The sequence below is a fragment of the Poecile atricapillus genome, chromosome 27, assembly GCF_030490865.1.
Source record: "Poecile atricapillus isolate bPoeAtr1 chromosome 27, bPoeAtr1.hap1, whole genome shotgun sequence".
NCBI classification, from domain to species: domain Eukaryota; kingdom Metazoa; phylum Chordata; class Aves; order Passeriformes; family Paridae; genus Poecile; species Poecile atricapillus.
Window position 1 is genome coordinate 3,017,223 of NC_081275.1, and position 15,218 is coordinate 3,032,440.

At 58.0% G+C, this 15,218-nt stretch overlaps 1 protein-coding gene across 1 annotated transcript in view; it reads right to left on the bottom strand.

Moving 5' to 3' along the window:
* Positions 1–14,237, bottom strand: part of ZNF385C (zinc finger protein 385C) — a 59,565-nt gene extending 45,328 nt beyond the window's left edge. Inside the window, exon 1 of the mRNA XM_058858252.1 lies at positions 14,188–14,237. Within this exon, the coding sequence (XP_058714235.1) occupies positions 14,188–14,224 (37 nt within the window). The 5' untranslated portion in view covers positions 14,225–14,237. The remainder of the gene's footprint in view (positions 1–14,187) is intronic.
* Between the last annotated feature and the right edge of the window lie 981 nt (positions 14,238–15,218).

Consider the following 15,218-nt stretch of genomic DNA (forward strand, 5'->3'; position numbering starts at 1 on the left):
CACCTGGCAGCAGCTCTCAGTGACAGGGGAGATGGGGGAATGGGGCAGCTTCCCGGCCTGTCTGGAAGGTCGAGCCCAGAGAATTCCCTCGGGAACTCCGTAAAGAGGCAGCGGCTGCTGGTGCAGGGGTGGGAAGGCCGCTGGCCTCGCTGCAGTGAGCGCAGGGGGCTCTGCCCTGGACATGGAGGTGGCCCAGGGGACCTGTGATAGCATCAGGAGATGCTTCAATGGCCTGGCCTGAGAGCTGAGCAGATCCAGGCAGAGCGCAGGTTTTGGAGGGGCCTGGACATGCCTGCAGCACTCGCAGCATTTCATAACACTGCATCAAACCAGCTGCACCCCCAGCCCTGACATATGCTCCACTAAAGCCAGAGCGAGGCACATTTCAGGATCAGTCCGTAAACCCTCCCTTGTCAGAGCAAGGATTAGTGTGAGCTGTCTCTCCTCAGGGGCTGGGGACTGCAGGCTGGCTCCTGGCACAGGGCTCAGACCACCCACAACCCTCAGTTCTGAACCCCCCAAATGCCCGGTTCTTACCCTCAGAGGCTCTCCAGGGTTCCCCTCAGCCCCGTTGCCACTCGCTGAAGGGCACTGGGACATCCTGCAGCCTCCCGGGAGGGCAGGGAGCATCACACGGAGCACGGTGCCGCTGCGCCTGTCCTCTCCTTTGCACATCAAGATCATTAACACCGCAGGGCTGCGTGTCCCCTGAATCAGCACATCCCAGCCCTGTTCCCGGGCAGCAAGGACAGATGAAACCCAGCTGAAGGAGATGCCATGGAGGGAACAATGCTGCTGCTCTGCAGCGGGGCAGGGAATGTGCCCGTCCACTCCAGCAAGGAAACCTGGGCAGTGCCACCTGCTCTCAAAGCAGCAGGGACAGCAGCAAAGCAAACAGAGGCAGGGAGTGTGACATTCTGCCCCAGGGTTCGGCCGTAGCACAGCACAGGGAGCAGTGGCAGAGGAAGGACTGAGGCTCCAGGATTCATCACCCCCACTGGCCATGCACCCCCAGCCTCTCTGCTGGATGAGGAGAACCTGGCAGGATCACAGCATCCTTCAGGATTCTTGTGGTCAGCACAAAGATTAGGGCAGAGTCACGTCTCACAGAGCCACTGTGTTCTCTTGGGAAATGAAATACAGGGAACCAGGTGATGCACAGTCTGAGCACCTCATGCTCCCCTTGCTGTTTGCTGAAGCTGCCACGGGGAAGTTCCCAGAGAAGATGATTTTCCACAAGTGCAGGATCCAGATTGAGATCCAGGCCAGCTCCTGGGGAGCTGCCACCCCCACTGCAGGCACGGACAGCTGGGCCAGCAGCGGTGCCACTGGAGGCACAATGCCACAAACATCGAGCACCATGGTGGGGGCAGTGCCAATCCCCTTCCCCCACCCACCCATGGCAAAGCTGAGGACACCCACCATGAGCACTTACAGTGATGAGCAGGGTTCCAGCAGGTCCCACAGCAGAGGTGGGCACGGTCTTCCCTCCCAGCTCCCCTCAGTCCCACATCTGGGTCAGGAGCTTTTCAGGGCAGAAACTGGCTTTTAAGTGAATTTGTGGAGAGCTGCTGGCTAATGGGAGATCTCCAGTTCAAGCTGGAGCTCTCAAAGGCTCCTCTATTACAAGGCAAATTAAATATTTGATAGTGCTAAGCAAGTGACATTTGCAGTCCGGTCACACCAGGGGTATCAGATAGAGATATTTGCAACGGGATCTGTTTAAATCCATGTAGTGCTTTGGATCCGTCCAGCAAAACAAACCCAGAGCTTTATTAAAATCAATGTTATCAAACACCCTGCTGGGGGAGGCTCTGGAGCCCACATGGTGGGGTTGGGGGGCAGCTGAGCCCTGCTGAGCTCTGAGGCTGCAGTACAAGTGCAGCTTTGGAAGAGAATTTTCTTTAAAATTTAAGAGTAGCAAGAGACTTATCCCTACCTGCCGCTGTGGGAGGGAGATTCTCTGCAGCAGAAAAAAGGAAAAGCACTGACCCAGACCCATATGGAACCTGTTTTCAATTGGATCTCTTATATATGAGAGATTTTTGATACCTGACACCAGATCAGACATGCTCACATGCCAGATCCATCAGACACGTTCCAGAAACTGCCACGAAGTTGTTCAGTGTGACAAATTCCCTTCCTCAGCTCAGCAAGGCTGCATGGAAACACAGTTTGTCAAAGTTTAACAAAACTACTTTCATTACCTTCCCTATAAAAAGGGGCTTGGAAACACAAAGGCTGAAAAGGAATTTCTGCATCTGTCACAGGAGATGTGACAAAGTGACACAGAGTCCAGGCAACTTGTTGACAGTGAACGCCCTTCACGGACAGATTTGGGGAAGATTTCCTTACCAGCACATGGCTCAGTCCCATCAGCTGTGGTGGGAGGAGGCTCCTGAGCGCTGTCCCAGGGCTGCTCTGGGTCTGTCCTTGGCCCAGAGCTCTGGGAAGATGAGTCCAGGGATAGCCAGACACCCTGACACGACTCCCCACTGCCAGCCAGATCTGCCCCAGTTCCATGGCACTTGTTGTGGTGCTGAAGCTCCCAAACCTCCCAGCTGCTGGGAAAAGTTTGCAAAAGCATCTCGAGCTGAAAGGCGGATGACAAGTAAAAAGAACCCCGAATTTATTGTTTTCTCAGAATTTAGAGTGGGAGGAAGGAAAATGGGACGACCCATGATTTTTTAATGCCTGCAGTTGGCAGCTCCATATTTAATGTGACAACATCCCTTTAAGAAAAATATGTTCATACACAAGAAAGAAAATAAATTGGCAAAGCAATTTGCTTTCAAGCTAGGCTGAAAATTCCCCACTCCAACGTTTTACTGCAGACTTGGGTGAGCCGCAGTGGCCGGCACTCCATGCTGGGCAGGGGTCATCCCAGAGGTTAAGGATGCTTCACTGGGTGACAAGCCCATCTGGGAGCAGTAATTTATCCCAGAGATGGTGCAAAGAAAGAGTGGAAGGAATAATTCATTGTGTGTGAGGCGACAAGGAGACTGTGCTGTCATGTTACCACACTGACAACTCCCCGACACAAACAGAGATGCTTGTTACGGAGCCTGAACCCACACGATCAAAGGGGCTCCTGCATTTGGGGTAGGAAGGGATAAAAAAAGACAGGAAGAAAGGAAAAGAAGAGCTAAATCAAAGCCTTGTTACCATTTCTTATGAAAGAAACTTGTGAGAAATGCTCTTTGCAGAGCAATTAATCAGCAGGATGTGAGGGAAGCACCCAGCAGGACCCACTGCTGCCGCCCTGGGGCTGGGGACGAGCACCCTGGTGAGGCTGCTCAGAGCAGGAAGGATCTGTCTATAGGGGACAGCACGATGGCACCGGAGCCATGGGGAAGGGAGGCGTCAGGAACCAGGGTCCAAAACCATCCCTCACTTCTGCATCCCCCTCATTTGAGGCTTGGGGCTCCCCAGAATGACGCTGCACACCCAGCACCTGAGTCCCTGCTGACAGTGGCAGCTCTGAAGTCAAGCCCCTGAAGCTTTGGGTTTGGTGATGGTGGTGCCACACCCGGGGGTGGCACAAAATCCCTGAACCCCCCGAGGTGCTGCTGAGGGGTCCCCAAGAGCGATGGGGGTGCAAGGGTCCTTTCCAAATCCGTGCTGCAGGAGCATTGGCCTTCAGCCTCAGTTCACACCTTGAAACCCTGACTTGTCTGTGAACAGCAGGATGCCAGAGCTGACAGGCAGGGAAATGAAATGGGACAGATGATAATGAATTGCCCACATCCCTCAGTGTCTCCGGGATGTGGAGTAATGAAGTTATACACTGCTCACTGGCTGGAGGACAGAAGAGTTTCAGTGTTTGGATTTAATCAGTGCAGTGACAAGCATGGCCTGGATTCGTTCCCTCCTCTCGCCACGGTTTTGTGTCTCCACTCCTCTCCCAGCTCCTGCCAGCCCCAGCACTCACTGGGATGAAGCTGCAGGAGCCCAATCGCTGCAGTGTGAGAATCCTGTGCTGTGCTGGAGGTCATCGGTGTCAGGAGAGAAGCACGTGGATGCAATTAGACTGGGAAACCTCTGCTCCCAGAGGGGCAGAGGGCAGAGAGTGTTGGCCGGCGGTGCAGGTGGCAGCTGGACTATTTATTTGGGCAGCACATTAACGTTATTTAATGAGCTCGGTTGGGTCAGCGTTCCTGTTTGGAAGGAATTCCAAAATGGACTAATGAAAAGTTATTTATCCCCCTGCCGTGGAGACAGCCCCACTCCTGCATCCCTCCTGCTCAGTGGCGCTGTGCAGGAGAGCTCTCCCTGCTTTCTCTGTGCTCACCTGCCTGCCACACGTGCATGGCACTGCCATCCTGCCACGCTGTCACCGGAGGGGACCTGGCACGGGGGGGACACAGCCGGGCTGGGCACGGCTCACATCGGCTGCTCGTGTGACCGGGGAGCAGCACCGAGCCTCGGCTGGGCCAGAGGCTGCTCCTTCCCTGGGTTATTCCCAGGATGGAGCTGGATGCCGGGCGCAGCCCTGCGCTCCATGGAATTCCAGGCCATGGGGAAGGCGGTGGCGAGGCGGCCCGGGCAGAGAGGCTGCTGACAAGTCCCTGCCGCACAAAGCAGCCCATCCGTGCCAAGGTCCCTGCGTGGGGACAGTGCCAGGTCGCAGCCAGGACGGGAGAGGCAGCCAAGGCACGGCCGGACGAGCTGCAGCGGGGCCGGGATCCCGATGGGAAGCCCCTCAGTCTCCAGCCCATTGCCAGCGCTCCCAGCTCCCCGGGGCGTGCCGGGGACAGCGGCGAGAGGCTCGGCTCCGCTGGCAGCTGGCGAGAGGTGGAGGCGTTGCTGTTATGAAAACATGCGAGGGCTGTGTCTGAAAACATTGTGAGGAGCCAGCTCCATAAATAGGCCCTTTATGGCTCTTCCCTGTGCTGAGACAGGCTCTTTCACACACGTTTGGCTCCGGCACGGCGGGTTACGGCTAAAACATCCCTGTGGCGGGTGGGGGACACCGGCAGAAGGGACACTGAGGCACAGAGCCCCCGGCTCAGCCTCATCACCCCTGAGCAGGGGGTGCTACACAGCACCAGCAGCCGCGGAACAGCAGCCAGTGTCCCTCGGCAGGAGCTGCGATACCCATGGGAGGACAGGGAGCAGCACAGGGAGCACGGCAGGGAGCAGGAGAGAGAGCAGGACAGGGAGCAGCACAGGGAGCAGCACAGGGAGCAGGACAGGGAGCAGCACAGGGAGCAGCACAGGGAGCAGGACAGGGAGCAGCACAGGGAGCAGGGCAGGGAGCAGCACAGGCAGCAGGACAGGGAGCAGCACAGGGAGCAGCACAGGGAGCAGGACAGGGAGCAGGACAGGGAGAAGCACAGGGAGCAGGACAGGGAGAAGCACAGGGAGCAGGACAGTGACTCCGCTGCCACCGCCCCGGCGCCGCAGCACACGGCCGCGATTAATCAATGGATTCATCAGGGAGCTGTCATTAATTGAGCAGCTCCTGTGGCCGTGGAGCCCGGTGGTGGGTCCGGTGTCAGAAGCCGTGCTTGCGGCAGCAGCTCCTCGCTGCTTTCGGCCACATCCATCGAGCGCGGTGACAGCTCAGTTTGTGCCCCCTCAGCAAACGTCCCCCGCTGTGGGAGCACTGGTGACTAAAGCAGCGGGTGAACGATTAGTGACTCAGCGCATAATTTTGCTCATTTTGTGCCTTTTTTTAGCGCGGGGCGGACAGAGCTCACACAGCAAACTCTCGCCAGCGCTCCATCACAGCGTCCCAGCCCCGGGCACCCACCTGGGGCTGGGGACCTTCTCGCAGGCAAGCATCTGTTTGATGTGGTTCTGCCACGGAAAACAGCGAGAAGAAGCTGGAAAACCCTGCCAAGGGCTTTGGCTTGTTCTTCATTCTCTCTTTTATTGTTATCTTTATGACCTGGGAAAGGGCAAAGGGAGCGCTGCAGCCGCGGGGAGCGGGGCAGCCCCTGGGAGCCCGGACAGCCCCGGGAGCCCGGACAGCCCCGGGAGCCCGGACAGCCCCGACAGCCCCGGCAGCCCCGACAGCCCCGGCAGCCCTGGGAGCCCCCGGCAGCCTCGGCTGCGCAGCTCACACAGCTCTGGATCTGCCCCGGCAGCTGCTTTTATCAAGTGCAAAGCACTGAGCTCTTGTCTTGGCGGTAACTGATGTCTGCAAACACCAGGTGTCGGCTTGAATTAAGAAGCTCTTTGAGCTGGAACTGCGCTGAACACCCAGCGCTGGGGTGAACGCTGCCAGAGGAACCTCTGCCTGGACCACCTGCATCAGCCTGGGGACCGTGTGAGTGGCTGCATCCCGCAGGCTGGGAATGTGACACGGATGTGCCAGCGATTTCCTCTCATCCTTAGCGACAGGGCAGCCACAGCACGGCAGCCGTACGAGCACAAAAGCCCGACATGTGAGAGCAGGTCCAGCCCCGGTGACTCCGTGTCCGGCAGCGCTGAGCTGGCTGTCGGTGTGTCCGCACCTCCAGGTGATCCGTGCAGCAGCAGAGAATGAGCTCAATGTCCTTGGCACCGCCACCGCAGCTGGACGGATCCCCCTCCATCCAGGGGGATGAGCTGAGGCAGCCACAGGTTCCCCCATGCCAGTGGACCTGTGCAATCACACAGCCAGTGACAGCCACCAGCCGCTCCCATCTCCCGCAGGGAGCTGCTGCTGCTGCCAAATGTTCACCCCGTGTCTCCAAACTCTCTCATGGGGTCAGAGCGACACAGCCCCACAGCAGTTTCAGGGGTGGCAGCCCCAGCCACGGCGGAGGACAGCGAGTTGTCACCTCCCTAAAGCAGCTTTGTCTTTGCTTTAATGATTTCCCAGCTGCTTCCCCATTTCAGCCGATAATGGGACTTCACTTTCTATCTGGGTCTAAGAGGCGCTTGCCTTGTTCAGGCTGGAGAAAATCAATTCCCCTCTCACTCAAGTCTTTGCAAGACAGATGAACTGAAGATCGTGCCTGCCTGAGCAAAATATTTATTCAGTCTGGGAACAGATTTACTTTTGAACCTTCTATAAATACAGCTGAGGGCCCCCATTTAATCCCTTACCAGAAGACCTAATTTTATTTGGTTTATGTTTTAAAGAATTCTCCCTTTTCCAACGCCTTGTCAGCAGGTGAAGAAAGGCAGGATTTCTGTCACTCAGCTTGGCAGTGGGCACAGCCAGCGGTGCTGGGCAGCCAGTGCCTGATCCCACTGCAGGATGGGGCTGGGTGGTGAGAGGGTGAGACCCCTGCACTGCTGCCTCTGGGTTCTGCAGGGTTTCCTGCTCTGTTACTGATTTATACCCATCAAAGCTCTGCTGGAGCCAGGGCAGGCAGGGAGAGGCCAAATCCTCCACAGAGGCGTCTTTGTGACCCTGCCTGCCCTGCCCTGCCCACATGAGGAGCCCTGTGCTGGGGACAGTGTCAGCAGGGCCATGCACAACCCTCTGCAGCCCCTCAAGACCTGAGACCACCTTCCAACAGACCCATCACCCCCATCTGCATGAGCCCCCCGGGACCAGCCACGCTTTGCTCCACCCACAGCCAGAACAGGCTTCGTGTTCCGTGTGCTAATGAGGATTGGAAGGGGCAGTTGTTTATCGGTGATGCAGCAGGCACTTCACCACCAACCAGTGCCCCTCCCCGTCACCGTCCCCATGGGGGGACACACCCAGTGCCTGGGGCCGCAGCATCACACCGCCCTGACCCTCCAAGGACCCCACACCCTGCCCTGCCTGCATCATCTGGCACTCCACAGCCAGCGGTCCCTCAGTTGGGGCTGCAAAAGGGTTGGAGTTCCCACCACTGGCAGGAGAAGGAAAAGCTCCTTGGCCAGCCAGGGGTGGGTGAGCAGTGGGGAGCTGCTCCCAGGGCGTTCAGGGGCATCCTGCCACCTGCCAGCATCTCACTGTCACACACCACCGTGTTCTTGCCAGAGGGTTTGCCCAAGTCCTCAGGAGGAGAAATGTTCCCAAGGACAAACTGAAAAGCTTTCCCAGCGCCAAGCAGATGCCAAGAGCCAGCAGTGCTGGAGCTGATTTTCTGCTGCCAGAACCCACCTTGGCACTTCCCTGGGCCCAAACCCCATGCCATGGGAGCAGCACTGGCACTGTGGCAGTGCCAGCAGCAGGCCAACACTGGAGGTGCAGGTGGCTGCTGGGTGTCTGTAAATCGCTTTGACTCATCCTCTGCCGTAGCCAGCATCAGTCAGCACTCATCCTGCCCCGAGGTTCTGGCATTGCTTTGTGCCTTCCAGTGGTAATGGAGCACACAAGTCATCATCTGCCTCCACATCTGGCCAGGAAGGTGAGATTCTGGCACAGGTGTGAACCCTGCAGTGCCAGTCCCAGGTCCCTCCCCGAGCTCTGCAGCAGCTCCTGGCCAGGAGTGAACTCCTGCACAGACCCAGGATGGACAGACCCCAGCCTGGACAAGGGAATTTGCTATTTTCCCATCTGGCATATCCCCAGACCTTGGAAGACTCCTCCAAAGGCACAGCGTGCTCTGCACCACACTGGCTCACTTATCTGACACACTTACTAAATTGTTATTACACCTGTTGGCTAATTACCTCCTCTAGAAACCAGAGGACAGGTAAATTTGACATTGACCTGTGCAAACCTCCAGCCCTACAGATGTTGGCTGGGTCTGGGGGGCTCCTGGGGGCTTGGGAGAAGGGAGGGACTGGGAACATGGCTCTGTGGAAGTGTCCCCCCCCCTGCCCCACTGCTGCTGCCCCATGTCCCAGCAAGATGGGGAGTGGGGAGCCCGGGGGTCATGATGAACCCCCTGCATCACAGGCCGGGGGTGCCAACACTGCCCTTCCTGCACCCTCCGCCTTCCAGAGCACAGATTAATCTGGGAGAGCTTTAATCCGCTAAAGCCCTTTCGTAACAGCCCTCAAAAATAAGCCTGGAGAGTTCCTAATACTTCTTGAAAATTTGGAGTTGGGATATTTATAGGCTCTGGCCTTGAGTGAGAGGAAGCACACCCAGCACTGGGCGGGAGGGTTCCGAGGTGGAGGAACCTGCTGCGGGGGGAGCCACTGCCTGACCTCAGCTCTCGCCCCCCGCCCGGCCAGCAGCCGCTCTGTGCCACTCCCAGCCTCCTGCTGGCTCTCTAACAAGCTTCCCTTGTTTGGGATTTTTATGTTGGTTTTTTTTTTCCCTACAAGCATTTCGGGCTCCTCAGAAGAGCCCCTAGCCCGGCGCACAGAGCGGCTCTGTGCCTTCAGCCCTTCAAACGAACGCAGAGCGGCAGCGCTTCCGACCAAGGCAAACAGCAGCCACACCGCATCCCCTGGGCACGTGGCTGAGGAGACCGAGGGCAGCAAATCACACACAGTAACAGAGAAAGTTCTGGCGAAAAAAAATCCCCCAAGCCTCCAAAAATGTGCCAGAAATTACCCACATCCACAAAAAACAGCAGGCTAGGGTGCTGCTCTGCTGGGATCCTGTCACCACCAGTGGTGGTCATTGGCATCTCTCCCACATTGGTCCTGGTCCTGGCAGGGTCCAGAGAGCCTCTGGACACCCAGGGCAGCATCACAGTGACACCTGCAAGAGCCAAGTGACAATTGACAAGAGGCATCATTGGTTCCATGTCTCTCCTGCTCCAACAGATAAAGGGAAATATCCTCCAATATCCTCCAAAAAGCTCTTAGCCCTTTGCCATGTGGTTGTACAAAGATGTGACCAAAGATGTCCCCAGGGCAGTGGCTGCAGAATTCTCCCAGTTCCAAGGCAGCAGAGCTCTCAGAGAACTAGGAGGTGATGGGAAGATGAGAACCCCCTCGATCTTACACAGGCCAACCCCACATTGAACAGTTCCTTCATCCCCCGATGCAGAGCAAGACTGGCCAGATGTCAGAAGCAGAAATACTCAAACTGGAGAGTGGCATCAGGCTGATTCCCAGCAGAGAGGCCCCAGCTCATCCCCTGACTGGTGAGCAGAGGCAGAGGAGTGAGCAGAGCTGGCACAAAGCTGCCAGGATCAAACCTGTTGGCCAAAGGAATCCAGAACCTCACCATAGGAAGCAGCAGGGATGCCCAGCTCCCTCAGCACCCCGAGCCCAGCCACTGCTGCCTGACCAAGGTCCAGCAGCTGGAGCAGCTCCTGACTCCAGGCAGACACAGGCACAGATTAGGGCTTCACCTCAAAATGTTTCCTTTGCAATTTCCCAGTGATCTTTCTTATCAACTAATTAATAAATTTCCATAATTAGGCCAGGGAAAATCACGACTCAGGAACGTTCCCATTTCAAAGCAGCACAGATTTGTTTGGTATCAAGGGCTCAGAGCCTGAGCCAGAGCCAGGTTCCCCCAGAACCCTCCCCCATGAGTGGGGCCCAGCCTGGGCTCACCCCTGCAGGGCCCCGCAGCCCCAAACCCACCCCCAGCCCCTCTCCCTGGCACCCTGCCCCAAATTCATCCTGGGGAAAAGGCTGTTTACATTGCAGGGGGAAAAGTGGTGTGTTTTATAAAAAACAGCCACAAAGGGTCCTCTGACAGCGAGGGATTCTCTGTGCCTTCAGCCCCTGTGGAGTCAGGAGTGCTGGAGGAAGCACCCACTCTGTCCCACAGACACGCAGAGCAGAGTTCCCCCTGTGCCCACAGCCTGGTGTGCCCATGCCAGCCCCGCTGCCATGGCCAGGGTGCAGCCAGGCTGGGCACATGGGCACCCTGATGCCTCTGGAACAACAACACCTGCACTGGGGGAGCACCAGGGAGGCTCCCACAGGACCTGGGGCATCCCATGTCTACAGAACAGCTCACAGCTCCTAAATCTGCAGGTTCCCTTTGATGACTGGCAAGTAAATTGCTGTATTTCTAAAGAGAAATGGAGCAGTTGTTACGGTGCAGCTGCAGCCTGGGTTTCCTTGAGAGCACAGACATAATTCCTGACAGGGGCTTTCTGACACAGAAATTATGGCGCTATTTTGGAGGCAATCTCAGAACATCATACTAAGAAACAGCCTTTGTACATCACAATATCGTTGCTAAATTGACAAATAGACCCTCATGGGCTTCATTATTCTGCTCTGGGTGCACATTTTTGCATTTTTATCATCCCTAGAAATGATTAAAGAGCTGCAGAACTGAGGGCTCTGGCTTTGGAGAACTCAAACTCCAGTTCTGATCGAGCTGAGGAACAGGAAGGGCTGCAGGGCTGGGAAAGGGAATCTTTGCCCCTATGATGTGTAAATCGTTTTGGGGACTGCCCGGTTCTTACACAGCAGATTTGCTTTTAGCCCTGGAAATTCACCAGTGTGAAGAAATGTGACTGACACATCCAGTACTGGATTGGGAAGATCCATGCAAAGGTCCTTGTTCAGTCAATAGCAGACTTGTGTTGTGCACTCGTAGAAACACATCGATCTCCCCGGGAACATTAGAGAGAAGCCAAACAAGAGGAAGATCCCCAGAAATACAACAAATAAGAGCCCAAAGACCAGGGTTCCTTTACCAGCCACCAGCTGATGTCTGAGGATGCTGGGGCAATGCTCAGGGAGTATTTTTGGGTTGGAATGGTTCGCCACAGCCAGGAGAGCTCCTGGTGCTGCTCTGCTGGGGCCACAGCATCACCCCCATAAACAGTGCAGAGAACATCAGCGGGATGGGATGGGATGGGATGGGATGGGATGGGATGGGATGGGATGGGATGGGATGGGATGGGATGGGATGGGATGGGATGGGATGGCTGCTCTGATCCCACTGGCAGTGCACACTCCAGCAGGATGGTACCTCCTCACCTGAGCAGCCAGACCCCAACCCTCACCTACCATGGCCAGGACATGCAACCCCCCAAAGTGCAGCACTGTGATCTAAGCCCTGAGGCCAGTGAACCACCAACACACAAAAATATTTGTTACTCTTGGGACTATTAAAGCAGCCTCCTGATTTCTCCATCCAGAGGCTGCTGCTCTGTCAGTTGAAGAGCACTCGGGCAGTGAGAGCAGCTCCGGAGCCCCAGCCAAGCACAGCACGAGCTCAGGGAGGGGAGCTCAGGGAGGGGAGCTCAGGGAGGGGAGCTGAGGGATGGAGAGTTCAGGGATGCCAGCTCAGGGAGGAGAGCTCAGGGATGGAGGGTTCAGGGATGGAGAGTTCAGGGATGGGAGCTCAGGGATGGGAGCTCAGGGATGGAGGGTTCAGGGAGGGGAGCTCAGGGATGGAGAGTTCAGGAATGGAGAGTTCAGGGATGGGAGCTCAGGGATGGAGAGTTCAGGAATGGAGAGTTCAGGGATGGGAGCTCAGGGATGCCAGCTCAGGGATGAGAGTTCAGGGATGCCAGCTCAGGGATGCCAGCTCAGGGATGCCAGCTCAGGGATGCTCGTGTACAAGACTCCCAGTGGGAATTCACAGCCTGGCATGACGTCACAGCCCTGCTAACGCAGAGCCAGGCTCTGTGCATTCACAGCCGGAGCCACAGCCAGGGTCACACCGGCCTTTTTTTCCAATGCACGTGGCAGATTATAGAACAAGCATGAAATCCACAGCACACGGTATCGTCACCCTGCCCTGAACTCTGCATATGGCAAGAGAGTTTCTGGTTGGCAGAATCACACTGGCAGCTACTGAGGGACCAGCACAGCTCCTCCATCCCCTCAGTGTTTGATGTTCCACCCAAACATCATTCAGCAAAGCCACTGGGCTGGATGCTCCGTTGGAAAACACCTGCAGTCACTTAAAAAAACTCAGTGGTGGTGGATTTGGATGGCAGTCACTGAGGAAACTCCCAGCCAGGCTGGCAGCCGGGACAGAGCCTCATTTATCCTCAGGCTGTCACACACAGTGGCACTGCCCATTGATGCTATTTTCAGGCACCGTGCCCCACATGCAGCTCACAAACATCTCCACTCCACACTCAGACACCCCAGGTAAGCAGGGGGTGAAGCCAATGTGTGTGCAGGGCTGAGCAGGGCAGGACCAGCTCCTGCCTCACATTTTCACCCAGAACTGCAACCCAGAGGTGCTGCCTTACTTTGTGGGACCCACAGACACATCCAGCCCTCGCAGGGGCAGCTCCAGCAGCAAGGTACCAGCGAGCTGGTGCTGATCCCTTTACTGGAGAATCAACCTGGAAACCCCTCAGAGCCTCCAGGAGTGCGATGCCAGGCTCTAGACCCCTCATCTTCACACAGAATCATCTCCCCTGTTAAAGCAGCACTTTCAAAATTTGCTCTGCAAACAAATCGCAGCCTCTTGTGCCAAGATGTTGTTTTCCCACACGCCCATCCAGCAGGATCGGCGCTCACCGCCCTGCCATGGCGCTGCCAAGGGCAGGCGCAGGCACGTCCCTGTGCCGGGATCCGTGGGGCTCGCTCTGAGGCAGAACAAGCCCCAGCCCTGCCCACCCCGATGCAAACTCCTTAAAAGCTTCCACCATAACTCGCTGCTGCTCCAAGTTAACAGCAAAGTCTATTGGTAATGGCCAGGGGAGAGCGGTCAATCTGCTGAGCGCGGATCCTGCTTCTGCTTCCACATTCCTGGACCAGGGGACCCCGCTGCTCCCACCCGGAGACACAGCCAACAGAAAGATCTTTTGTACAGCTCTCTGAAGGTCCTTTTCCGTAAGAGCCAAGAGTCCCCGTGGAGGCAGCCAGAGCCTCGGCTCCATTCCCAGCACAGCTCTCCAAGTCCCGATCCCAGCATGGACGCATGCAGCTCCAGGAAGGCGCAGGGTGTGCTGTGCACGCCGAGCAGCACAGCCGGGCCCAGAGGGGCCCAAGGACCACTCCACCGCCCCCTGCCCCTGCCGGGCCGCACACCCCGACACCCGGGCCACCGCCACCCGGGCCACCGCCACCCCCGGCCAGCTGCTGCCGCAGACCCCAGCCCGACGCACACCCGTGGGGTCCCACGGCGGGGACGAGCCGGGGTTACCGGCACCCAGCGGGTCCCGCTGGGCGTGGGAACCTCAGCCCCGCGCCGGAGAGGGGCTGGCCTCGGGAAAGTTCCGCTCAAGAAGTTTCCATCCTAGCCTGACCCCTCCGGGGGGTCAGCGGGGCCGGGGCTCCGTCACCCCCGCCGCCTCTGCCCCGTCACCCGCCGGGACGGAGCGCGGGGAGCCCCGGGCGAACATCCGGCCCCCATCCCGATTCCCGGGACCCCTCCAGGGCATCCTCCCCCTCCCGCAACTTTCCTAAGCCTGCAACTCCCCGTGCCCACAGCCCAGCCCCGCGGCCGCCGGTACCGGCAGCCCCCGCCAGCCCTACCTGCCCAGGCGCCCGGCTCGGCCGCCGTCTGCAGCATCCTCTCGCCGGCTTCTCGCTCCCGGCCGTGCGAGCGCGCTCTCGGAGGAGGAGGAGGAGGAGAAGGAGGAAGAGGAGGAGGAGGAGGAAGGGGGGGGATGAAGGCAGCGCGCGCGCCGCCGCGGTCCAACCCCCCCTCGGCGCCCGCACGGAGTGGGAGGGGGAACCGCGGCGGCGCATCCCGGTGCTGCATCCCGCAGCTGCATCCCGGTGCTGCATCCCGCAGCTGCATCCCGGTGCTGCATCCCGGTGCTGCATCCCGCAGCTGCATCCCGGAGCTGCATCCCGCAGGGGCTCGGGGGCATCCTCCCGTCGCGCAGCCCTCGGTCACGGCTGCCCGGGGCTGGGACGGTGGGAACACAGGGGCTGCCCAGGCCCTTCCCGGGGGATTTGGGGGGTCGGTAAGGTGTGTGGTTAGACGCGCAGAGGAGGGTGACACAGTGGGGAAGGCACCTGAATTTCAGGGTACTGGCATGCCGTGTGCAACCAGCACCCCGGAGAAGAGCGGGTCGGGTCTCAGGGTCTCCAGTCCCGCACCCTGAGTGGCAGCAGACAGCCCGGCTCTCCAGGGAGGTGGCATCGCCGGGGGCTGCAGTTCTTTGCCGATGGCAGAGCCCCTGGTCCGAGCCAGGCCCAGCAGGCAGCACGGAGGGACAGGAACCCTGGCCATGCCCGGGCAGCCCGGCTGCTCCAAGAAGGTGAAGCGGAGCCCGGGGTGGGATGGAGGGAGGGAGCCCGCAGGGAGGTGCTCCGTGCTCCTCAGCTGGAGCGCAAGGTGCCGCCAGGCAAAGGCGCCTCTGCTGCCATGCTCCCACCTTGTGCTAAGATCAACAATTTTAAGTGCAAAAGTCTGAGCTGGCCTGTCGCTGTCATCATTGTTAATATTTTAGCAGCTCCCAGAACCTTTCAGCGGGGCCACACAGTGCTGACACAGGAGAGGAGATATAAAAGCGTCCTGCTGCCTGCCCCAAGGAATATGCTGTCTAGACACGTTA